The sequence below is a fragment of the Terrapene carolina genome, unplaced genomic scaffold (genome assembly GCF_002925995.2).
Source record: "Terrapene carolina triunguis isolate 2854851 unplaced genomic scaffold, T_m_triunguis-2.0 Scaffold249, whole genome shotgun sequence".
In the NCBI taxonomy this organism is placed as follows: Eukaryota; Metazoa; Chordata; order Testudines; family Emydidae; genus Terrapene; species Terrapene triunguis.
Window position 1 is genome coordinate 520,058 of NW_020664600.1, and position 26,848 is coordinate 546,905.

General features: G+C 47.9%; 1 protein-coding gene across 1 annotated transcript; it reads left to right on the forward strand.

Moving 5' to 3' along the window:
* The first annotated feature begins 5,586 nt into the window (after nucleotides 1-5,586).
* LOC112109608 (NACHT, LRR and PYD domains-containing protein 12-like) lies at nucleotides 5,587-26,848 on the forward strand. Its single transcript, XM_029912830.1, has 9 exons — nucleotides 5,587-5,642; nucleotides 9,604-9,770; nucleotides 12,672-12,849; nucleotides 15,628-15,693; nucleotides 16,901-18,635; nucleotides 20,302-20,388; nucleotides 23,046-23,216; nucleotides 23,601-23,768; nucleotides 25,616-26,848. Exons 1-9 carry the CDS (start codon nucleotides 5,609-5,611, stop codon nucleotides 25,695-25,697), a joined length of 2,688 nt encoding a protein of 895 aa, XP_029768690.1. The 5' UTR covers nucleotides 5,587-5,608; the 3' UTR covers nucleotides 25,698-26,848.

Sequence of the window (26,848 nt, forward strand, 5' to 3'; positions counted from 1 at the left end):
CATTATGGCTGCCACACTAACCCTTCTTGGGATCCACTGTGACACCACTGGGCCTTTGTCATCCTGACCCTGTCCTGGTTGGATCAGGGCAGAGAGAGAGACCCAAATGACATTGCCACTTTCATCAGCTTGGCTAAATCCCAAATACCCCTTGGGAGGTGAGATTTTTGTCTCTTACATTCAGACACCTGCCCACTCTTCTCCATGTGTCTTTCCCACCTTATTTTTTTCACCACTCTCTGTCATGGGGTGCAGCCCTCACCGCTGGACTGGCGCCTCCGCCTGGCTGCTCTGGGGATTAGCTCAAGGCCAATGCTGCCCTCCGCGGTCTGCACACCATCACTCTGTCTCTGCTTCCACCTATGGCCTCTCTCTTGGCTTCTGGAATCGCAGCACCCTCTTCACGACTCAGCCCTCCCATTAGGTCACCCTCCATGTTCCCCCCTTCCAGGGGAGGTGTGCATATCACAGCCCTACAGTCCAGCCACTTCCCCAGTGGTGAGGACCAGGGGGACCACTACTCCAAGTTCCAGCCCAGGGACCCTGTAAATAGCAGCCTCCTGCTGCACCACTTTAACTTTTCTATTTCCCTGGGCCACTTCCCCACTGCCCCAGCACCTCCTTTGCACTCACCTTAGTGCCCTCAGCTGCTCAGTCCCAGCAGCCAGCCAGGAGCTCCCTCCCGCTCTCCTGGTCCCTGCTAGCAGCTGCTCTGTCCAAAGTAGTTACAGGTCTCTCAGCCCTCCAGGGACACGGTTTTCACTCCCAGCAGCAACTGACTACCTCTGGCCCTGCAGCCCTTTTTATGTGAGCCTGCTGGACCCTGATTGGCTGCTCCTCGCAGCCTCTCTTCTATTGGTTGCTTCCCACACAGCCTCCCTAGGGCTCTATTAACCCCTTTTATGCCAGTGTGGGGTAAACACCGTATCATACTCTGCTATTGCTGTCAATCTAATGAGAGTCTGGCTTAGCTCTCCAAGACTATATTTTGCAACTATGGTGTAAGTCCATGACTAGAGAGGCAACTAAAAGCACTGCCCTAAACAGCCTGATTCTGGTACAAGTTTGGCAGGTCTCAGGGTGGCTGATTGGACCATGGGCTGGGCCTGTGTTTCTCCAGCAGTGAGGCTGCAAGTGACAGTCAACTCCAGAGACAGACGCTGCCCTTTCTATCTTTGCTGTTCTCTTCTTTCCTCTTTTAGAACATAGAACATAAGAACGGCCATACTGTGTCAGACCACAGGTCCATCTAGCCCAGTATCCTGTCTTCCGACAGTGGCCAATGCCAGGTGCCCCAGAGGAATGAACAGAACAGGTAATCATCAAGTGATCCATCCCCTGTGTGTGCTTGTGTGTGTTTGTCTTGTATTCTGAGCATGGGATTAGACTGTAACAACAGCAGCAACACTGACAGCTGCAGCCCATCTCAACTAATTTCCCCCCAAAGGACAGTAAATACAATTTTTCATACTAAGGGCTGGTCTACACTGGGGTGGGGGGGTCGATGTAAGATACGCAACTTCAGCTACGGGAATAGCATAGCTGAAGTCAACGTATCTTATTTCGACTTACCTTCCGTCCTCACAGCGTGGGATCGACGGCCGCGGCTCCCCCGTCAACTCCGCTACCGCCGCTCACCCTGGTGGAGTTCCAGAGTCGACGGGAGCGCGTTCGGGGATCGATATATTGCGTCTAGACGAGACGCGATATATCGATCCCCTATAGATCGATTACTACCCGCCGATTCGGCGGGTAGTCTGGACGTACCCTAAGAGACTGCCACATAGGGGGTGGGTGGGTGGGAAGGGAGGGTTCCTTTTAAAGACTTTCTCCAGCTAAGGGATCAAGGGTTAGTGTTAAAATGACAACCTTATTTAATACTTTACATTGCTAATGCTAATTGTTTTCCCTCTTGTTCTATAGCCTTAATAAAAGGTTATTAAGATTTTTAATGGTGGGTTTGCCGGGGGGCTAAGCAGGCTGAGGTCTATATACTTGGAACCCTGAACCATGTTTAAAACCATGACTAGTGTACAGTGAACCTTGGACCCAGGGAGCGGCATGCAGATAAGAAATCAGAAGCAGGGCTTCACTTCCGCACTGAGCTGCCCTGACACACGCAGAACCAGAGGACACATCTGGGAGGGAGCTGCAGATGGTGCTTCTTCCCACAGCCTGCAAGCTAAGTGACAGGCTTTCCCTGGGCTCTTTCCATCTCCCTCCCCCACAGAGGAGAGCTGGGGAGTTGAGATCGGGGACGAGGTGGGGGGAGAATCTCCCTGAAGTGCAGCTTTCCGGGTGGGAGGCAGATTGAAAGTGAATGTGAGGGGCTGGGCGGGAGGAGGCAGTGCAGTCTGTGATGCTGCAGCAGGGCTTTTTCATCCTCTGCCAAGGAGTCTGAGACATTTACATGAACTCAGCGAAGGAGGTCAGAAAACAGGCCTGAGTCAGCCCCCGAGGGCTCTCTGAAGGGGACAGGGGACCAGGACTACACCCAGCCCTGATGTACACAAGTGGAGCTGCACTGAAATCCAGGTGAATTGCACCTGTTGATGCCAGGGCTCACTTTGCCCTTGTCCCATGAAGTCTGAAGAGTCTGAGGAGCTGTCTGAACAACCCCGAGAGTGTTTTTCATTTTGGTTGCTTTGAGTTGTCCCCCCAGAGCGGGCTGTCATCTGCTGAGCCAGTTCAGATTCACACGGGGACTGTGCTGGGCCTGGCTCCTGAAGCCCAGAGAAAATCTATGTGGGGAGAGCAGGTTACAACGGGGACCCCCCCGTGCAAATCATCTTTCCAGGCCCTATGGCACAAACTGGGATGATCTAGCTCCTGGGTTTTTTCTCTACTATTTCGAAAACAAAACACGATGCCTCCCAAAGTCCCGAGCTCTGGAAGTTTTCTCAGAGACAGAGAGATTCACCCCTAGAACTCAAGTATCAAAGGGGTAGCCGTGTTAGTCTGGATCTGTAAAAGCAGCAAAGAGTCCTGTGGCACTGTATAGATAGGCTACGTCTTCACTACCCGCCGATCCGGCGGGTAGCAATCGGTTTATTGGGGATCGACTTACCGCGTCTCGTGAGGACGCGGTAAAATCGATCCCTGATGGCTCTACCGTCGACTCCGGAAATCCACCTCGACAAGAGGCGGTAGCGGAGTCGGCGGCAGCGCGGCAGCGGTCGGCTTTCCCCCGTCCTCACCACCAGGTAAGCCGACCTAAAATACGCAACTTCAGCTACGGTATTCACGTAGCTGAAGTTGCGTATCTTAGGTCGGAACACCGCTGTAGTGTAGACCTAGCCTATAAGGTGCCACAGGACTCTTTGCTACCCCTAGAACTGCGGAGGTGCACTGCAGGAGGAGACGGCAAAGGGGCTGCACAAGGTCCAAGTGCAGAGTGAGAAACTGCAGGAAAAGCAGAAATGGTGGGAAAAGAGCAACCTGGTGGGCTTGCTTCCCCACCGATGTAAATCAGGAGTAACATCACTGGAGGGAACAGAGTTAAACTGGGGCAAAACCAGGGTGAGAGATGACACCAGCCAAGTGGGCTAGCAAGGAATTTTGGATAACAAAGAGCATTTTTAGTCCAGGGCTGCTGCCAGCACTGGCACCAGGACAGAGTGGAGGTGGTTTTCAGGCTGATTTGGCCCCCAGGATAGGTTAAGGTAGCCCTGAGGTGCTGCTTTAAATTGCACCATGGTTGCAATGGCCCCGGTGTGCTTTCTTCTCCACATACTGCCCACGGGCCATTCTGCCCCGGCCTGCCCTGGAGCATCCCTTGTGCTGGGGCCTCCTGCTCCTGGGCTGCGGGGCAACAGCCCATGAACTGGGCCGAATAAACCTGATTCTTTGCCTTGTTCTGCTTACACCCGTGCGCAATGAGTGCAAATCCTATCAACTCAGAGTTGTCTTATGACACATACACCTGGGAAGCATTTGCACCCACTATACACGTGTACACAGCTGTGGCAGGGTAAACCAGGCCCAGTTTATCACTTGTTCACAACAGAGATGATCACAGGTACAAGGAACTTAGTCCTCCCCTGGTGTAAGCTGATGGTCGCCATGTTGGCCAACACACCAAGGACTGAACCAGGGACATCTAGAGCTGAAAAAAAGCATGACCAAGTACAGGTCCAAAGTGTTGTAGCTGGGGTCTGTAACACCGCATATCCTTTGCAGATCAGCACAGTGGGAACTTGAGATACACACTCATCACTGGATTACATGAGCCCAGGGAAGTGCATGGAGTGACACTTGGATAGATTTGACCATTGAGTTAGAGCAAATGAAAGGGAATGACAGGGAACGGAAATGTGTTCTATTTAGGATGGACCATTTAATATAAAGCATTCTGTAGACCACAGTTCTCCACTCAAAACCTGATGCAGTCAGAACCCACTTTGATTTAACAAAGTTATCTTGCCAGAAGGACACCTCTTTTGCAAAGGTGGAAGGTTGGCCCCAGCAGGGATTGGTTAACTCATTGCTCAAGCACTATGGAGCCGTTCACCTGCAGGTTTCCGGTTCGATTCTTACCCAGCACAACTAGGATTAAAAGTTATTCCCATCTAATGGCTGTCTGGGGGCCTGGAGACGAGTTTGGTGGGTCCAAATTCCAGCTCCCACATCAAGGTGCTTAGCATTGGATTGTGAGATGTACCTGCGCTAGCTTTGATTGAGCTAGCATGCTAAAAACAGCAGTGTAGCCGCAGTGGCACAGGCTAGCTAACCAGGAACATACCTAGGGGCTCAAACAGGATGTACTCAGATGGCCAGCCTGCGTTACCACCCTCAGGTCACTGGTTGCACTTCTAGTTTTAGTGCACTAGCTCGCTCAGGGCTAGCACATGTAGGTCTACCCAAGCTGGACATTACACCTCCTGCTGCAGTGCAGATGTACCCTGTATCTTCCTATGTGTTTGTACAGTGCCCAGCACAATGGGGTCCCAATCGTGGGTGGGTCCTTTAATGAGAGCTCCTGCAGCAGCAGCTGAAAGCTAGTGCTGTATCCTGAATGGACTGTACAGCACCAGAATGCCCCCGCACCCTCCATGCAGCATGACCTCACATGTGTGTTGAGTGCAAGGACATACTGTGTGAGCAAAATGGCAGCCTCCATGCGGCAAAAGTGCTGGAATGCCGTTCTGGCACATTCCAGCTTCATCACCCCTGTGGCTGAAACTGCCTAAGTGTGAGAGTTGCCTGCACTAGGTGTCACACCCAGTAGGGCTGGTGGGAGACGGTCAGCAATCCGCAGACAGACCAAACCCCATGATGTCATCTTTTTTTTATTCCATCATGTCTGAGCCAATCTTATAGGTTTTGAACTTTTGGGGTTAGCAATACTGCGATTCGTAGAGCTTCGTAGAGCTCTCTGAGGTTTGTGAATGAGAATCCCGGGATAGATGCTGAGTGTTATTAACTCAGAGACAAGAGCCCTTTATGGAGGGCATCAACCGTCATCATAGATTTCGCCGAAGATGGAAAACATTAAGAACAAGTGTGAGACTGTCTCAGCTGTAGAGCGATATGATCTCCCTGCCTCTGTCTGATGTACATTTTCCTCTCCATAAACTTTCCAGAGAGACAACGGCACAGAGGGAGTAAAATGGCTTCCAAACAAAGGCCTATGGTGACTGAAGGTGAGTGTGACTGATGGGCATATCTCATTATCAATCAAGAATTAAAGGAAAGTAATATAATTAATATCAATCAACATGGGTTTATGCAAAAGAGATCCTGTCAATCTAACTCGATATCTTTTTTGATGAGATTACAAGTTTGGTTGATAAAGGTAATAGTGGTGATGTCATATAATTAGACTTCTGTAAGGCGTTTGACTTGCTACCTCATGATATTTTGATTAAAAAACTAGAAAGATATAAAATTAACATGGCACACAGTTAATGGCTTAAAAACTGGCTAACTGATAGGTCTCAACATGTGGTTGTAAGTGGGGAATCATCGAGCTGCTGTGTTTCTAATGGGGTCCCGCAGGGATCAGTTCTTGGCCCTACGCTGACAGTTTTATCAATGACCTGGAAGAAAATATAAAATCATCATTGATAAAGTTTGAAGATGACACAAAAATTGGGGGAGTGGTAAATAATGAAGAGGACAGAACATGGTAAGCTTGGTGCAAGCAAACAATATTCATTTTAACATGGCTAAATGTATACTGTGACAAAGTTCCTCCTCTATCTTGGTGGGTCCTGCGCTTATTGGCGGATTTTCTTGCCTCAGAGATTCACCATGTGGGTTGGGGAACAGCCCAGAGACCTTCCACTCTGGAAGAACCCACAGTCCAGGTCAATTGAGAGGTTTGGGGGGAACCCGGGCCCGCCCTCTACTCCGGGTTCCAGCCCAGGGCCCTGTGGACTGCAGCTGTCTATAGTGCCTCCTGTAACTGCTGCATGACAGCTACAACTCCCTGGGCTACTTCCCCATGGCCTCCTGCAAACACCTTCCTTATTCTCACCACAGGACCTTCCTCCTGGTGTCTGATAACGCTTGTGCTCTTCAGTCCTCCAGCAGCACACCCTCTCACTCTCAGCTCCTTGCGCCTCTTGCTCCCAGCTCCTCACACTCGCACCACAAACTGAAGTGAGCTCCTTTTAAAACCCAGGTGCCCTGATTAGCCTGCCTTAATTGATTCTAGCAGCTTCTTCTTAATTGGCTCTAGCAGGTTCCTGATTACTCTAGTGCAGCCCCTGCTCTGGTCACTCAGGGAACAGAAAACTACTCATCCAGTGACCAATATATTTGCCCTCTACTAGACTCCTGTACCCCACTGGTCTGGGTCTGTCACAATACATATAGGAACAAAGAATGTAGGTTGTACTTACAGGATGAGGGACTATTCCCTGGGAAGCAGTGACTCTGAAAATGATTTGGGGGATTATGGTGGATAGTCAGCTGAACACAAGCTCCCAGTGGGATGGTGTGGCACAAAGGGCTAATGCGATCCTGGGATGCATAAACAGGAGAATCTCGAGTAGGAGTAGAGAGGTTATTTCATCTCTATAGTTGGCATTGGCCTGGTGTCCACAATTCAGGAAGGATGTTGATAAATTTGAGAGGATTCAGAGAAGAGTCATGAGAATGATTACAGGATTAGAAAACAGGCCTGATAGTAAAGTATCAGAGGGGTAGCCGTGTTAGTCTGTATCCACAAAAACAACGAGGAGTCCGGTGGCCCCTTTAAGACTAACAGATTTATTTGGGCATAAGCTTTCATGGGTAAAAACCCACTTCTTCAGATGCATGGAGTGAAAATTACAGATAGAGGCATAAATATATATTGGCATATGAAGAGAAGGGAGTTACCTTACAAGTGGAGAACCAGTGTTGAAGGCCAATTCAATCAGGCTGGATGTGGTCCACTCCCAATAATTGATGAGAGGTGTCAATACCAAGAGAAGGAAAATTGCTTTTGTAGGTCTGATAGTTATTTACTCAAGGAGCTCAATCTATTTAGTTTAACAAAAAGAAGGTGAAGGGGTGACTTCATCACAGTCTATAAATATCTACATGGGGAGCAGATATTTAATAATGGGCTCTTCAGTCTAGCAGAGAAAGGTCTAACACGATCCAATGGCTGGAAGTTGAAGCTAGATCAATTCAGACTGGAAATAAGGCGCGCATTATAACAGTGAGAGTAATTAACCACTGGAACAACTTACCATGGGCTGTGGTGGATTCTCCGTCACTGACAGTTTGTAAATGAAGACTGGATGTTTTTCTGCTCTAAGAATTATTTGGGGGAATTCTGTGGCCTGCATCGTACCAGAGGGCAGATTGGATCATCACAGTGCTGGCCTTGGAATCTACGAATCATGAACAAAGCGGCACTGCTCCTGCAATAGAGCTCAGCCCCACTGCCATAGCCCCTGCCCCATTCCTTACAGCGCTTCCTCCTAAGGGACTATGCCTAAGGGTGCAGAATGCAGCAGCCCATCTCTTAGGTGATGCTCCTTGGTGGCAGCATGTTTTACTTGTGCTCTGATCTGTTCTGGCTACTGATTGGTTTGTGGTTGAATAAAGTAAGGTGCTGGATCTGACGTGTGAACTCCTAGGTGGGGAGTGATCCCCTTTCTCCTTGTACCAGATTGGCACAGTGGTTATAGGCAGAGGCGCCTGAGCTGGTCCCCCTTGGTTTAAAAGAGAGGGGGCTGGCAGCTGAGCACTCCCTGTGAGGGGCCCTCCACTGCAAGAAACATCTATTTACATGGGCCGTGGGGCAGGGACGTCTTTGTGAAAAACCAGGGGGCAGAAGGGAGTTTGGTGCTCAGTAGGTGATCTCATGTTGATTTCAGAATATCTGGTTGGGGCAACTATGAGTATTATTTATTATTAAGGCTAAGATTTTGTCATGGATGTTTTTAGGAAAAGTCACGGGCAATAAAGAAGAATTCACGGAAGCCCGTGACCTGTCACTGACTTTTACTAACAATATCCATGATAAAATGGGAAGGGACTGGGCAGCTGTGGGGTGGCTGGGAGCTCTGGGGCCCCCACCACCCGTGGGGGCTCAGAGCTCCAGGATTCCCCTGCCCCCTGTGGTGGAGAGGAGCTTCAGGGTCCCCCTGCTCCTTCCCCGGGAGCTGCGGGAATCTCCCTGCCTCCACCACAGTAGGGAGCCGCAGGGTCCCCCTGCCTGCTCCCCAGTGGTGGGGAGCTGCGGGAATCCCCCTGCCGCCACCATATATTGGAGCTGTGGGGATCACCATGCCCCATGGCAGTGGTGGGGAGCTGCTAGGATCCTCTTGCCCCATGGCGGCGGTGGGGAGCTGCCAGGATGCCTTTTCCCCCATGGCTGTGGTGGGCAGCTGCTGGGATGCCCCTGCCCCATGGCGGGAAGCTGCGGGGTTTCCCTGTCCTGCGAAGGCAGGGAGCTGCTGGGATCCCACTGCCCCATGGCAGCATGGCAGTGGTGGGGAGCTGCCGGGATCCCACTGCCCCATGGTGGCGGCCGGGAACTGCCAGGGTCCCCTTGCCGCTGCAGTTGGCGGTGAGCTGTGGCATACCCCTGTTGCCCATGGCGGATGGGAGCTTGGGGGCACTGCTGCCTCAGGCGGCGGGGGTACCTCACAGCTCCAGGCAGTGGGACCGTGCAGCTCCCAGCCGCTGGGGTGAAGTTACAGAGGTCTTTGGAAGTCATGGATTCCGTGGCTTCTGCAACCTCTGTGACAAAATTGTAGCCTTATTTATTATCTGTATTATTGCGGTGCCTAGGAGCCCCAGTCATGGATCCCCAACCCATTGTGCTAGGTGCTGTACAAACTACAGCCTTAGATATGAGCCACTTCTAAGCTTTTTAATACAACAAATAGTCTCATCTGGGCAAAGGCTGGGAGGAGAGTATCTGTGAGCTCCCCACAGCTTGTGCTCCTGCCCCACTCCCTACTGCATCACCTGCTGTGACCACAGAGGAGTGTGGCTGACGGGCTCCTCTCATTATGGACCAAGCAGCACTCTGCCCGCAGTAGAGCTCAGCCCCCACAGCCAGAGGACCTGAGCTCTGGGATTAGAGATCACAGAACAGGCACGGGTCCATGCCAGTCAGTACGTGCCATGGTGTCTAAGTGCTGGTCTTCTCCACAGGTGACGTGATAGCCTTCAGCAAACACATGGATAATTATAGCCCTTGGGAGCTGATGAAGCTGAGCGAGCACTTCCGCCCCGACATGGTCTATGTGATAGAGAACGACATTCCCATTGTGCTGCAGGAACTCACCAGCAGACCCGTCATCACTGCTCAGCAGGCCCAGGTACAGCGTCCTCCGTATAACAACGGACCCCCGGCTAAAGCTGTCCGAGCTGACATTCCAATTTCCCTAGAGAAACCTTGTCCTTGGATATCAGGGCAGATAGGGTTTGCGAACACAGAGTTGTCTTTTTCCAGGGCAGGAGAGAGTCTAGGGCTGCTGCTAGCCATATATTCCTTCTGCAGAAAAGGACCTAGGGGTTACACTGGACGAGAAGCTGGATATGAGTCAACAGTGTGCCCTTGTTGCCAAGAAGGCTAACGGCATTTTGGGCTGTATAAGTAGGGGCATTGCCAGCAAATCAAGGGACGTGATCATTCCCCTCTATTTGACATTGGTGAGGCCTCATCTGGAGTACTGTGTCCAGTTTTGGGCCCCGCACTACAAGAAGGATGTGGAAAAATTGGAAAGAGTCCAGAGGAGGGCAACAAAAATGATTAGGGGGCTGGAGCACATGAGTTATGAGGAAAGGCTGAGGGAACTGGGATTGTTTAGTCTGCAGAAGAGAAGAACGAGGGGGGATTTGATAGCTGCTTTCAACTACCTGAAGGGGGGTTCCAAAGAGGATGGATCTAGACTGTTCTCAGTGGTACCAGATGACAGAACAAGGAGTAATGGTCTCAAGTTGCAGTGGGGGAGGTTTAGGTTGGATATTAGGAAAAACTTTTTCACTAGGAGGGGGGAGAAGCACTAGAATGGGTTACCTAGGGAGGTGATGGAATCTCCTTCCTTAGAGGTTTTTAAGGTCAGGCTTGACAAAGTCCTGGCTGGGATGATTTAGTTGGGGATTGGTCCTGCTTTGAGCAGGGGGTTGGACCTCCTGTGGTCCTTTTGAACCCTGATATTCTATGATAATAACAGGCTCCAGGAACTTCTGCTTGGCTTATTCTGAGCATGCTCACACAGACTAAGCATGCTCAGTAACACTACTGAAGCCAGCTGCCCTCACTCTGCTCTCTCCCTCGCCCCCCCACTATCGGCAGGTGTGGTCAAATGTTGGCTGGGTATGTGCTCTCTCTGTGTGCTGCACTGGCTCTGGCCAGCTAGCCCATACAGCAGGCTCCAATCGAACTGCCCAATAATCACAGACCCGTTAGAAGCGAAGGCACCCGGCCAGGTTTATTGTCGACAAAGCATAGTACTGGTGCCCTATACTTGCTACGAGTACACTTATGACATGTATGCCTGTGACAATGGACGCAGCTCAGTCAGTGGCAGGACTTTCCACTCCCCCCTAAGCCAGCCAAAGACACTCCCTCTGAGATACCTTTTTATACCCCAATACAAACAAGCTATGTATTGCCTGTCTGACTAAGTTAGTTACTGCCCCCTCAGGTGGTTTGTTACCACCCATTACCTTGTACTTGTTGGTTTGATCAAAACATCTCTGTCCATCACACTGGGGATCAGTGTGTCCTTGTATCAGCTTTGAGGAGTATTTGTATCATCCTTCGTATCGGGGTGTTCTGGTGCCACCCTTCTGGAATGTGTTCGCGTGGGTGTCCTGTGCCTAGCACTTCTCAGGAATGTGTGTGTTTTTGTAAAACCAGCCCTGTTCTTGCCAGGTTCAGTGAGCCTGCACGCATGCAGAGCCTGACTTCTGCTCACAGCCTGTCTCTTGCTAACTTTGCTTTATATTAGGAAGGCTTGACTACTACTTTACGGGGGGGATAGCTCAATGGTTTGAGCATTGGCCTGCTAAACCCAGGGTTGTGAGTTTAATCCTTGAGGGGGCCACCAAGGGATCTGGGGCAAAATCAGTACTTGGTCCTGCTAGTGAAGGCAGGGGGCTGGACTCGATGACCTTTCAGGGTCCCTTCCAGTTCTAGGAGATAGGATATCTCCATTAATTTATTTATTTAGTTCAGGCCTCAGGCCCCATACTGGGCTCTGATACAAGACCTTGTGTCTCAGGTTCCCTTTCGGCTACAGCAGGCACGGGTCGGCTCTGTCTCTGCATGCAAGAGTGTTTTCTGAAAGAGAAACAATCCATTAATTCCATTCCATTAATTATAATTCCTGAGGAGGCCACTAGAAGGCTCTGTAAGAGTAGGACCCCTACCCCACACCTCTCCTAGCAATGGAAATGCTTCAGTGTCCCCAATCTTGGTTGATTTGAGGAGTGAGAGCTGGGGGTGGTCTATTAATGTCACATGCAGCCTTTACTCCACCACCAGGTCACTCAGCTATGACAGAGCCTTTTGTTGCCCTTATAATCATGGCCCAACTGCCCAGATGGTCACTTTTAGGAAGCAGCCCTTGGCCATAGGATGTTATGGGCCACTGATAAGGCCTCAAGTGGAGTACTGGGTCCAGTTCCGGGTACAACACATTGGGAAATATGTGGACAAATTGGAGACAGTTAAGAGGAGAGCAACAAAAATAATTGAAGGTCTAGAAACCATGACCTACTCAGAAAGATTTTTTAAAAAGGGTTTGTTTAGTCTGGAGAAGAGAAGACTGAGGGGGGACATGATAACAGTCTTCAAGTATGTAAAAGGTTGTTGTAAAGAGGAGGGTGATAAACTGTTCTCCTTAACCACTGAGGATAGGACAAGAAGCAACGGGCTTAAATTGCAGCAACGGAGGTTTAGATTGGATGTTAGGAAAACTTCCTAACTGTCAGAGTGGTTAAGCACTGGAACAAATTACCTAGGGAGGTTGTGGAATCTTCATCATTGGAGGTGTTTAAGAACAGGTTAGACAAACACCTGTCAGGGAAGTTTTAAATAATACTGAGCCCTGCGTCAGACACTGGAGTAGATGATCTATCTAGGTCCCTTCCTGTCCTTCATATCCATGATTCTATGTCACTCTTCTGATTACTTTATACAAGTCCCCCCCCCCCCCGCCATTGCAGGCTGCTTCTGAGTCTTCAGCCTCTTGTGTCCCTCTGTGTTTTAGGATTACAGTGACTGGGAGAAGAACCACGACTCAACCGGCACTGCAGAGAAGCTAGTGCGTGATATTTTCGCTGTGAGCTATGCTGCGAGGCTGGGGCTCTGGACGTGTCTGTTTGCTCTGCAGAGCAGATGGGCTCACCCCAATCTCAATGGGATGCTGGATGAAATAATTCAGAATGGTAACGTACCCATCACACAGAGTGGGGAACAAGTCAACTGGGGGAATCCATGGGAATCTATGTTCTTCACAACAGGCTCTTCCTTGTCAAGCCCTCAAATCAAGGCTGTGTTCTGTGGGGTTAGTTAATTAATCTTAAGCTATGTCTTCACTGCATGCTAAGCACGGGGAAATTTAACCTGTGGTAGCCTAACTCACCATAGTGCAGGGGTTCTCAAACTGGGGGTCAGGACCCTGCTTTGTATCCAGCATTTATAATGGTGTTAAATATATTACAAAGTGTTTTTAATTTATAAGGGGGGGGGTCAGACTCAGAGGCTTGCTATGTGAAAGGGGTCACCAGTACAGAAGTTTGAGAATCACTGCCATAGTGTGACCACATTACGGTGCTGTCATGCCCTGCGTCTGCACTGGTGCCATAGCTGGCTGCGACACAGCTACCTGGGCATGTATGCCAAGATCCATATGTGATGGTTCTTGGGGTACCCAGTACTGTAAGTCACTCCCCTGCCTCCAGCGTGAGGGAGTCTTGCTTGTGCTTAACTGGGTGTCAGCTCCCTGACACCACCAGCCTGTTGCCACCCGAGCAATCTCCTCCAGGCTATGCCAGCCCTTACATCGCCTTGCAGGCTAAGACTAGGTGCACCCCAGTCCCTGACCCCCTTTGAAGCATCCCCCTGGAGTGTCCAGCCCATCCTCCACTGAGCACTCTCAGTGATACCAGGTCTGCTGTCCCCAAGGGAACAGCATAAAGTATATCTCAGTTATGTCATATTCATATCATAAGCATATTTTCATAAAGAATATGGAATGACACATCACAGTAATCACACTGCCCAATTACTTCCTAAGTGCAGGATAAAGGGGGGGGGATCTTCCTTGCCTTCTTCTTATATCTCCCAAAGTTTATTGTTTGTCCCCAGAGTCAGGACAACCCCCATAATTTATTCTTTGGTGAGCTGCCTCCCTGTTGACTTCATATGTAAATGGAGCTTCTATTGTCTTGGCTTACAATATTTAATTTACATGTGGACAGATGAATAAACATCTTTGATCTGACAGAAAACCTATTTGTCAACTCTGGCTCGATACAGACTTTAGGAAGTATTTTCAGTGTACCTCACAACTCATAGAATCATAGAATCGTAGGACTGGAAGGGACCTTGTGATCTTCTAGTCCAGTCCCCTGCACTCAAGGCAGGACTAAGTATAATCTATACCATCTCTGATGGGTATTTCTTTAACCTGCTCTTAAAAATCTCCAATGATGGAGATTCCACAACCTCCCTAGGTAATTTATTCCAGTGCTTAACCACCCTGACAGGAAGTTTTTCCTAATGTCCAACCTAAACCGCCCTTGCTGCAATTTGAGTCCACTGCTTCTTGTCCTATCCTCGGAGGTTAAGAAGAACAATTCTTCTCCCTCCACCTTGTAACAATCTTTTATGTACTTGAAAACTGTTATCATGTCCCCCCTCAGTCTTCTCTTCTCCAGACTAAACACACCCAGTTTTTTCAATCTTCCCTCATAGGTCATGTTTTCTAGATCTTTAATCATTTTTGTTGCTCTTCTCTGGACTTTCTCCAATGTGCCCACATTTTTCCTAAAATGTGGTACCCAGAACTGGACACTATACTCCAGCTGAGGTCTAATCAGCGTGGAGTAGAGCAGAAGAATTACTTCTCGTGTCTTGCTTACAACACTCCTGCTAATACATCCAAGAACAACGTTTACTTTTTTTGCAACAATGTTACACTTTTGACTCGCATTAAGCTTGTGATCTATTATGAGCCCCCGATCCTTTCCGCAGTACTCCTTCCTAGGCAGTCATTTCCCAGTTTGTATGTGTGCAACTGATTGTTCCTTCCTAAGTGGAGTACTTTGCATTTGTCCTCATTGAATTTCATCTTATTTACTTGAGACCATTTCTCCACTTTGCCAGATCATTTTGAATTTTAATCCTATCCTCCAAAGCACTTGCAACCCCTCCCAGCTTCATATTGTCCACAAACTTTATAAGTGTACTCTCTATGCCTTTATCTAAATCATTGATGAAGATATTGAAGAGAACCGGACCCAGAATTGATCCCTGCGGGACCCCACTTGTTATGTCCTTCTCACATGACTGATAACTATTCTCAGGGAATGGTTTTCCAACCAGTTATGCACCCACCTTATAGTAGCACCAACTAGGTTGTATTTCCCTAGTTTGTTTATGAGGTCATGCAAGACAATATCAAAGGCCTTAGTAAAGTCAAAATAAACCATATCCACTGCTTCCCCTCTATCCACGAGGCTAGTTACCCTCTTCCCCCTTTGCCCCTTGAGCACTCCCTTCCTGGACTTTTCTACTTTCTGGGCTAATCCAGCCCATCTCCAATCTATCAATTATGCACAGCTTTGCACCCCCAGGTTTAGTCTGGGGCGACTGAATTGGCGATCCAGTGATCAGAGTGCTGGGCCACCTGCTGCTGCCCAGCACTCCGTCACGGGGGCAGGGAATGTGGGGAGCAGGAAGGAGATGGATGGGGGAATACAGGGGAATGTGAGGTACAGGGTAGAGCAGCCAGTAGTAGGGGAGTGAGGGCAACACAATGGTTCTTTGGGTGTGATGTCGCTGAGACCTCATTAGTCTGCAGGTCCTGATATCCAAAACATGGAGCCCCACAGGAGGAATTCAGAGATGGATTGGATCTATTGGAGCTGCTAACATACAAGAATTGGGTACACTCTTCCATGCCAGCTAACAGTGCCGTCTGTATCTTTCTCTCTGTTTAGGTCACAATCTGTTACAGGAAATTCTCCTGAATGAATCGGGACATGCCCCCGACCCAGAACTGAAAGGTACCGTGAGGAAACTGAACTGCACTTGACTCTGCCAACACTGTGTCTCTTGTCAGGCCAAGAAGGGCTCGATCACAGGTCTGCCCTGGGGGCAGTGTGGAGGCTGCTGGCCCCAGTGAGAACTCTGAGAGGCGTTGTGCTTCAATGGGGCACAGTTCCTCTTGGAGTTCTGCAGCCTGTGGGGGGAGCATGTCTTCTTCTTCCCCCTCCAAGGGGTGCAGTGTATACCCGTGTGCCCAACCAGCTCTGGTGTGCAGTACAGAGGGAGGACAGGACCATAGCCCTGCCTCCTGCCTGCTCCCCTGGGTTTTGTATCCCAGGAAGCACTAGGAGGGAGCAACCCCAGTCACACTGTCAGAAGTGGCTCATGACTGTGAGTGCGCACCTCAGGGCAGACTGTCAGAAAACAGGGCAGAGACCCCACACTGGCGGTGTGTTCTATGATTAGATTTCACCAAGCCAGTGACAAATGTGAGCTCCTGGATCACTATCCCAGTCTTACCACAGAGTCACAGACAGTCCGCTCAGACTCTCCAGTCTATCTTGCCACCCAGACAAACTAGACTTTGTGATAAAAGGTCACTTAAACCAGAAATCACACCACATCAGGTTACTGCCAGTCCCAAGAAACCAGTCACTTACCCCAGATCAATGGGTACTTTAGATCTTAGGCCAAAGACAACATTGGTAGCCAGTAAACTAAAGCTTTATTAGCTAAGAAAAGGAAATGAGAGTTATTGAAAGGTTAAAGCCAGTAAACTGCACACAGGTGAGTCACAGTTTGTAATTCCAAATGGTGGCAGCGATGTAATAAACTGCCAGTTTCCCAAAAGTCTTTTCTGGGTATCCAAATTATCTCTGGGGATCTCTGCTTTACCTCTGTCCCTCTGCTCAAGTGCAGGGATTCCGGTAAGTTTCTGTTCCCTACTGGATTACACAAGCTGGACCACGTAGTGCAGCAGTGTCCTGTCAGACTCAGGGCGAGTTCCAGTGGAACTGTTAATGACCAGGCCCAGCAGAGGAGAGAGGAGATGAAACAAACAAGTGAGTCCAGAGCATCCATCCACCTAATCCCCTCACCATATTGTCTGATCAGAGTATAATTTAGAGGAGAAGTTTTTCAATCAAACTTCCATTTACTAACCCTAATAAAATGAACAGTGATGAGACGAGGGAGAGGGGAAATAACCGTATTTCTCCTTTTCAGCTTGTCAAGTAGAGCACAAAGCCAAACTCCGTGATCTCACAGGGAGGATGAAGGAAAACAAGACCCCAGGGCAATCTGAAGGGCAGATTTTCCCCATCTCTAGCCGCTATGTGGAGCTGAAGGTGGTCTCAGACCGTCACTTCAAGAAGCAGACACACCAGGAACACGAGGCCCTGGCCGCGGCTGGGGAGCTGAATGAATATCGCCTCCAGAGGAGAATGAAGAGTGAGCTGGAGCGCATTGCCCCTGACCGGCTCTTCCGCTGGTGCTTTCGATCCCGCCGTGTCCCCCTGTCTGTGATGGTGAGCGGAGTAGCCGACGTGGGCAAGACAACCCTGGTGCAGAAATTCATCTTTGACTGGGCAACTGGGAAGCACTACCAGAAATTTGCCTTTGTTTTCTTCTTCAAGTTCCGGGAAGTGAATGAGGAAAAGATGAGTCTAGAATCTCTGATCTGTCAAACATATCCACCCCTCTGGGACAAGCTCCCAAGAGTCCTGGAAGACCCTGAGAAGCTGCTTTTCATCTTTGATGGCTTGGATGAGAGCAAGACAGATTTGAAATTAAGGAGCAGAGAAGCCCATGAGCTGTGTATGAATCCAGGGGATGTGAAGCCAGTTACTGTGATTGTCGCCAGCCTGCTGAAACAGACTCTGCTGAAGGGATGTTCTGTGCTGCTGACCAGCCGCCCCAGCAAGTTGACCAGTTTGGAGGTTGGAGTCTTCCATAGAGTGGCCAGTATCGTGGGCTTCCTCTCCAAGGAAAGGGAAAGATACTTTTCCATGTTCTTTGGAGATGAGCGAGTCTCCAGAGAGGCCTTTGCGTATGTAAGGGACAGTCAGGTTCTGTACACGCTGTGCTACAACCCGTCTTACTGCTGGATCACATGCACGGCCCTGAAACCCTGCTTCATTGCCAGGGCAGGGAGACCACAGCCTGCACCCAAAACAGTGACCCAGCTCTTTGTGAGCTACGTCACCCATATTATGGCCAATCACACCCAGGAGCGGCCTGAGCCTCAGAGGATGCGAGATACATTGATAAGTGTTGGATGGTTGGCTGAATACGGCATCACAGATCGCACACTTGTCTTTCAGCCGCATCACTTACAGGTTGCCAATGTGGAGTTTTCTCCATTCCTCACTGGCTTCTTGGTGGAGAACCCTCAAGCTGAGGGCTCTTCCCAGGTGACCTACTCCTTCCTTCACCTCACCATCCAGGAGTTCTTTGCTGCCCTCGTGCATTACCTAGATTACAAGGAGGAGAAGTTCAGAGACACAATGGCTAAAGTCAGGTCCTGTAAGGAAGGTGACTATGAGATCTTCTCTCGCTTCCTGGCTGGGCTCTCCCATCCTGCAACCAGGATGCCCCTGGAGAAATATGTGGGGCAACTCAAGTCCTCTGCAGAGGCAACTCACAAAGTTATTGGGTGGCTCAGCGAGATGAACTATGAGGAGCTGCAGAGCAGAGAAGATCCTGAGGGGAAGAGGAGGCTGATTAATGTATTGAATTTGCTGTTTGAATCCCGGAACAGCCAACTTGTGCGTGACGTGATGGGTAAAGATGCCCACGTGGACTTCTCAGAGTTATACCTCATGCCAGTGGATTGCACAGTCCTTGCTTATGTGTTGAGTTGCTGTGAAGAAATACAGCGCCTAACCCTAGATTCCTGCTTCATCCAGAACGAGGGCCTGGAGCGACTCAGACCTGAGCTGCACAAAGTCAGAGAACTGAGGTAGGAAAAGAGGTCATGTGTAAAGTTTAAAATATCAGGGACTTGACGTGTCAGTGGCCTCAGCCATGCTGTCAGGTAGACAACAGTGTTACTGATACAGAGGTTACACCATTCGATAACATACAACCAAACCCACCTATCATAATGAATATGCATATAGGGCTAATTAAGACTACGCAGACAACCTTAAAGTCTGGCATTTCCTAACTTTCGAGTGCTTGACTTTGCAACCTTCATAATGTTCTTTTAACTTAGGCCTGTGTTTTATGTGTGTGCAATTTCCTAGGTTTTAGAAAAAGCAAACAGAACCTCCCCCCCGCCCAAGAAATTCCATTGTGTGGCCTCTTATTGACAGCCACATAGGCTATTAGCAGGGTTTAGATCCATTGCACAGGCCTCTGCCACTTGACCTAACTGAGTAACTGATAGCAGTAGTAGGTTGTCACCCTCTGTGTGGCCTCTAAGGAGGATGAGACACTTTACCACTGGATTTTACAGCTATTTGCTGACAGCCGAGGAATGTTTAGACTCGGGAATCTTGGGGTCCATTCCAGACTTTGGAGGGGAGTGTGCTCTAGTGGGCACAGACTCTTCTGCTGTTTTCCTCCAACCTGTCACAGTCAGGTCAGGTCTCTTCTCTACCTGTGGTCCTTGTTCCAGTTCCATTCTCCTTGCCTACCCAGTCCCAGGCTCCACTACTCAGGCTTCACCTCCCAGTCTCAGTCACCTTGCCCAGCCAGTCCTAGTCAATCCCTCAAGGCTTGCTGTCCAGTCCCAGCCTCCCCCACAATCCCAGTCTCTCCCTTTCCCTAGGCCCAGTCCCAGTCTCCTTGTGCAGCCAGTCCCAGTTCCCACTGCCCGGCTCCTTGTCTGAGCTGTCTCTCCCCTCTGCTCACACTGGTTTCCAGTTCCAGTTTCCCTCCATTGGCTCCTCATTCAAACTCAGTTACTGCCCTGTCCCAGACATCCCCAGCTCCTTGTCCAGTTTCTTTGCCCAGCGATCAGTCCCAATCTACCCTATCCCCCACCAGCTCCCAGTCCCCTTGCTCAGCTATTACCAGTCTCCCCCACAACCCCCAGTGCCTGTTTCTCTCCCCACTCCAGTCCCAGTCTCACCATACTCCTTGTCCCAGGCTACTCCTTTCCTTCACCCTGGTCTGGCTTTTGTCTTTTCTGCATTCAAATCAGGCATCCTCCTCCTCTGTGCAGCCTGGGCCCCAGCAGGGGAGACAAGGGGGACATTGAGGGGCGGTTCCTTGCTCTGAGTTCTGGTTTTTGGCTCCACCCCAGCCCGGAGCAACTGGAAACATGCTCAGTTTTGCTCTGAGGGGATGGTGCATGAGCAGTTTGGGCAGCACTAGGAGCTGTGAGAGGCTGGAGCATGCTCAGTGAGGATGGGAGCTTAGGAGATTTTAGCTGTTAAGCTCTACCAGTCCCTGCTGAGCATGCGCAAATTGCACTTTTTCATTTGTAACAGGGCTGGGGATGGATCCCAGAAGTCCTGCTTGTCAGTCTCGTGCCTTATCCACAGCTCCATGCTGTCTTAGTAAATAGTACTCCTCCAAGGGACTGAAGAGAAAGCTCAGCCCAGGATTTCAGCTTTGAAGCTAACACAATGTGTCTCTGTGTCCAAGCCTGTAATTCTCTCTATTCATATCCCCCCCAGCCTCTCAGACAACGATTTGAAGGATGATGCAATGAAGAATATTTGCTCTGTACTAAAGCATCCAAACTGTAGGCTAGAAGACCTGAGGTAACTTCATGCTTGTTTTCTGTCTGTGTCCTCAAAATAATTCAGTGTCTCCAATTTCCAAATAAGTGATATGCCTGCAGTTGTACTGTCTTGTTCTGGGGTCTTGTCCGATCTTCAAAAAAGCTAAGTAGCATTGGACCTGATGAGTGACTTCCCAGTGACTTGCTGCATGAAGTGGGGATGATCACGTACTATGTGGCATGGCACTCTTCCCTTTCAGTCACTACTCAACTGATATCCCAGCAAGGGCTATGCTAATGAGAGACAAAACTTAGATCCCTCCTGAGTGCTTGTGACCATTAAAGTTCCCATGGCAGCCTTCACTAGATTAGAAGTATCAAATCTCATGACCTGGTCAAATTCTAATTGGATCTATTGAACTCTGTTTCCATAAATTCCCTCTGTTATTTCAGTTTGTTAGAAAAGTCTTCATTAACTGCTCTAAACTGTAATGTGATGTTGCTGTGCACTGTTATACAGTTTCTGTACTCCACTGCAGAGGTGACTGCATTTCAGTACTGAGTGAAATGATTCCTGTAAATAATACTATAATTTGTTAATTCTGAATGTCCAAATTCAGAATAGTTAAGATACAAACTCCTCTTGTCTTATAAAACATTGAGGGGCATGTCACTGGTAACCGGAGAAGCATAATTTTTCACAGATTTGCAATAACATACTGGATTTTCCCTATACCCTCAAAGCTGGTTGAACAAATTTCTATCTGAAAGGAATGCAGCAGATATAAACAACCAGGATTTTAGCAAAGCATTTGATACAGTGTATTGCAAATGACAGTATATAGCATGGAAGTGGGCGGAAGGGTAATGATAAATGGCTGATTATAAAGTTGTGAAGAGGCACTTTGTGGTTTACTCTGTGGACTGGAGTTAGGGCCCATTTTATTTAATATTTTAATGAATTGCTTGGAACAGGGAGTAAAGACCATGTTAATTACATTCAGAGATCACAGTACATTGGGAGGAGTTGCAAACAGCTTTGAGAACAGAAATGATTCAAAGGGTTTGTCTACACAAACTCTAACTGGAAAAGCTGAATCAGTTTTAATAGCTACTAAAGTCAGACATTCTTAAATCATCCATAACTTGCATCTGAGAGTTTTAAAAGACTGGCTGAGTGGATCACTGTACTGTTAATGTTGAATTTCAATACATCCTGGAACACTAGGGAAGTTCCAAAGGACTGGAAGAAAGCCAATGTTGTGCCAATTTTTAAAAAGAGGGATGACTCAGATAGTTATTGGTTTGTCAGCCTAACTTTGTTTCTGGGCAAAGTACTGGAATGGCTGATGGGGCAGAGAAGAGCCATGAGAATGCTTAAAGGATTGGAAAAGAAATTGATGGAGCTCAATCTGTTAGTTTAACAAAGAGAAGGTTAAGGGATGACTGATCACCGTCTATAAGTACCTACACAGAAAACACGGTAGGTGAGGTAGTATCTTTTATTAGATCAACTTCTGTTGGTGGAAGGCACAAGCTTTAGAGCTTCACAGAGCTCTTCTTCTGATCTGGGGAAGGAAGCAGAGTGTCCGAGCTAACTACAAGTTGGGACAGATTATTAATCAGAAAGGGTAATGCGATCCCTTCTGTCTTTAAAATATATGAATCTATGAATTCACATTAAATTATTTCAATGCAAATCTATGTGTGGATACTCTTATCTCAGAATATACACATACTATTTCAGTTTAGCCAAAAGCTTTTAAAACAATTTAAATTAAATCAAAATAGGATATTTCCAAATAAAAGTATCAGTGTTCACACAGACTTGTACCAAAATAACAAAAGATGTGAATTAAAATCAATTTAGTTATTTCAGTGCAAATCTATTTGCAGTCAAGCCTAAAGGGACCTAAAGAGATTAAAACCATGGGCAGGAAACAAGAAGTTCAGGTTCAACTTGTACAAACAAAGCTAACACATCCAAAGATAAATCATTCAAAATACATATACCCGATCGGAAGGAGAAACCTAGCAAGCAGGAACAGCTGAGACAGACTTTGCAATCAGTATGGCCAAGGCACTGGAGACTAGACGTTTGGGAACAATCGTACTCTAGCATCCTGGGCATGGACCAGATGCCTCATGTCTAACACTGGATCATAATTCAATGTTACGCTTCCTGGGACTGCCTTTTATTGCATTGTATTGGTCCCTCTGCTAGAGTCCCAAAGACACAGTCACATCCCAACATGCAGCCAGCTTGGCTCTCAAAAACACTGTGTCGTGCTGGAGCGTCAAACATGTAGTAAGTGAAAAGCTAACGTAACCTTTTCCTGTTTCTGCCTCATTCTGCTCCTACGGCTTCCATCCTTTCTCCGCATTGTGGCTCTTGCATTCCATCCTCATTTGTTTTTCATTCATTCTGATTTGTCTGCTCCTTCACATCTGGGTGATTCCTGGGGCCTCTCTCCTATTCTTTCTTTCATTCATTGTCCACGACTCCTTTCACCCGCCCTCCTGCCCCACTGTCTATTATTCTGGGTACTTTTTCTTTTTGCTTTGTCCTCCTGTTTCTTCTACTGTTTTATTTTCACTCCTTTTCCTGATTTGTCATTGTCTTTTTCCTCGTCTCCTCTTTATCTTGTCCTCCCTCTCCCCTTCACATTTTTCTCTCTTTTCTTTTCTGCTCTCTAGACTAGAGAAGAACATGTTCACAGAAGCAAGCTGTACAGACCTGGCCTCCGCCCTCAAGGAGAACCACACCCTCTTCAATCTTGATCTGACCAGAAACAAAGTGCGGAACAATGGCCTTTATGCCCTGTTAGAGGTGCTTAAGACCCCACAATGCAAGATTCAGAAATTAGTGTAAGTATTAACCTGACGGCGACACTTCTGCCTTAGGACACTAATGTCTTCTAGAGCATCAGCTTTTTGGTTAAAATGTCCCCCCCCCACCCCCACAAATTTCTGTGGAAAGTGTACACTTTTTTGCAAATTTTTAAAATTTTTTTAATAAAACCCAAATTTTTACTGAAAAACAGTTTTGACCAGCCCTGGCTGTATGCTGAGCACAATGAAACCCTGATCCTTGATCAACGTTCCTAGGCATTATCATAATATGAACAATGACAATAACAATACAGGGACGATGGTGGGGAGATGCTCAGATGGGCATAGGCGATTAGATATGAACTGTCAATGCAGCCCAGAGGCTTTTCTCTAATGGATTTGTCCAATGCTCTGATGCAGCCTCCAGGAAAATGGTTTATCAGATGACTCCTGTGAGAGGCTCTGCTCTGCTCTCTCCAGAAACTCCACCCTCCAGCATCTGAACCTGAGTGCGAATGTTTACACTGATCGGTGCGCAGAAGACATGCGTCGCCTTATCCGGACCAGCTGCAGCCTCACCAACATCAGGTAAAATGGCACCTTCTGGCTCCTCCCACAGTTCAGAATCAAAGTGGCTTTTGCTCTTTTTTTTAATGTCTCTCATGTATATGCAAATCTGTTGATTAAATTATCTGGTTATGCAAGAGGGGATGCCTGAGATGAGAACTGCGTTATGAAGCCTATCACCTCTTGATCCCAGGCCGGTGGGTGACCTGGGTGAGATAAATTGGCAGGTTTGATTCAGTCCCTGGTGCACAGATATCACACCATAAAAATTAACACCCAAACTGGCATCAGTTCATCCCCTTTGCTGGTAAACTCAGCAGAAAAGCCAGCGACTAAATGGGCCATAGATCCTGGACTCCCCACTCACTGCTGGAGGTGGGGGGATCTCTGCAGGCAAAGGATAGGGCATGCTGGCAGGGCCTGAGTGTGGGAGGGCTCCCTGTGCTGTGTCTGTTCTGGGATTAATCAAAGGATGAAGTCTTCAGGGCCATCAATCCAGTACCTTGTACTGTCATAACTCCTGTTCCCGCCATACCCCTCCCCAGTGGATTTATGAAAAAGAGTAATGATTGTCAGTGGAATTCTTTTCTGATCAGAGAACGGTCTGGGAAGGAGATGTTCAGGATTGGCCCAACCCATCTGACTTGCTATTGGATTCCTGTGTGCATACTCATTTGATTGACAATACATGAACTCTGGGGATATAGGGGAGAGATGAGCAGTGGTAATAGGAGTCTGGTGGTTGGGATTTAGAAAGTTTTTAGGCTATCTTGGTGGCTCAGTGCAGGAGACCAATGACGTCAATGGCCAAACATAGAATTTGGATTGGAGTTTGACTATATAATAGGGCCACATGGGCACCCCATTGAAGAGACCTCTTCTGCATCCACAAAGATTGATCAGAGGGACAAGAGCTGATCGCTTGACTACTCTAGTCTCTTCCTTTCAGGGCTCTTTTTCCCTCCAGCAAATGTATCTAGAGTTCTATACCATGCCCACTGGCGTGGTTTCTTTTTAGCATCTTCCCCGCCTTGCTTCCCTCCAATCCACCCACAATGCAGCAGCCAAAGTCACCTTCCTTGCTTACCAGTTGGACTCTACCACTCCTGTATTCAAATCTCTCCACTGACTCCTCTGACCTACAGTATCAAGTCACTTTCAGATTATGATCCTCACCTTCAAGGCTCTACTCTGGCTGATATCCCTGATCTTGTAGCTTATCAGATTCCACCTCACCCCTTTCACTTCACCAGCAGTTGCAGCCCCACTGTTCTTCGGTTACTTTCTTCCACTGTTGTGTTTGTGCCTCCTTCCATGCCATCTGCTATGATCTCTCCCAGTGTGCCAGACTCCCATCTTCTTTTCATTTTAATCCCACTGCTTCTGCAAGGCCCACGGATATAAATCTACCTCAATATCAAGCCAACATGGCTTCCTTCTATCACAAATATTAAAGGTTCTTTATGTCTGATTGCTGGCGGTTTTTTTAAATTGCAATGGTCATTGGGATAGGGACTTGGTCTCTTTAATCTCTTGTGCAGCTCCAAGCACCCTATTAGTGCTTAACAAATAAAGATAATAGTGAATGAATCCTGCAGTAAAACACTAGTGTCTGTCATGGAGTTGTTTTTGCAGAACAACTGTAAGGTGTGACATAGAAGTTAACTGTGACCTCTCAGAAAGACAAAGAACATAGAGTCCTGTAAACAGACTGATCCTGGAAGACAGATATTCCAGGTCTCTGGTAACACGCCCAATTCCTACAGGACTACTGTCCAAAGTTTGCTTTGTAACAGTACTAGAGTTATGCCCATTTGGGTTGTGGGTTCCCAGACAATAACCCTTCGTATTTTCCGTTTTGTTCCTAGATTGAGTTTGAACGACTTCTCTCCAAAGGTAGAAGAGCAGCTGAGGAGCCTGCAGAGAGAAGGCCTGAAGATTCATATTTAAAGGACTCTTTAATCTGACAGTGCTGCTGTACTCTTCCATCCTGTGAAATCAGCACTTGACTCGGGGAATTGCACCTGTCTGAATGCACTGCCTGGTTTAACAACCACTGGGATGATTCATTGTGGGAGTAACAAAGTTGGGGGATCAGCTACACATCGTGATACATGTAAAATGCCTGGAAATAACTTCCTGGAAACCCTGCCAAACTGTCCATCCCCAGCACTGGCGCAATGGGCTGCTCTTCTAATTCATTTCTTACTGCCATTAGTCGACCTGTCATTTGCTGGATTGAGATTCACTTACTCAGCAGATGGAACTAACCAATCTTTATCATGGGAAAACACTCAGCAAGCAGTGATCAATTATTTACAAGTGGGAAGCTCATCTGGATGATCTCATCGCAGTCACCTTCAGCGCTGGACAAAACACCTTCAACCTCCCTTTGTTACACAGACTTATTTATGATGTTCGGTTAACTTTTCTTATGCATATGTATTAGCGTGTCATTTCCATGTTAACTCTCCTCCTCTGTCAGTACAGGGTTAGTGTTAGTTCAAGGTGGGCTTTTCTAGCTTTTTAGTTACTTTATCTTTTCTTTTTCTCACAAATATGAGTACTCTTCAATTTCTTACATGTACACAAAATAAACATGATTACGCTGCAATTTCTTACACATGCACAGTTCTACTTATGTTTACATTGTTAAATATTATCAGAAAAGACTCTTAAAATTTACAGCAGGCTTCAATCAGGTCTAAATATGCTGTCATTCCCAACATAGTTTATTTCTTTTTGAATTCATTCCAAACCCATTGTTGTGATGGAAACTTCAAATTTGTATTGTTGTGTGACATGGCAACTACAGCAAAAAGAATTGCCATAAACCGAGTGTGATGCTGTGTATAAAGAAAGGTCCTTCTTTGAGCAGGGGGTTGGACTGGATGACCTCCTGAGGTCACTTCCAGCCCTGATATTCTATGATTCTATGACCTCTAGACAGGCTCACAGGAGAAACTCATCCCACCCAGATAGCTTTTCCTGTGGATGCCTCAGACAGCAAGGAGCCAATGGCCACCCCCTGTGATTCATCAAAACATGTAGGGGCATGTGATATGCTCATGTGACCCTCAATTCCATCTTGGACCAGTAAC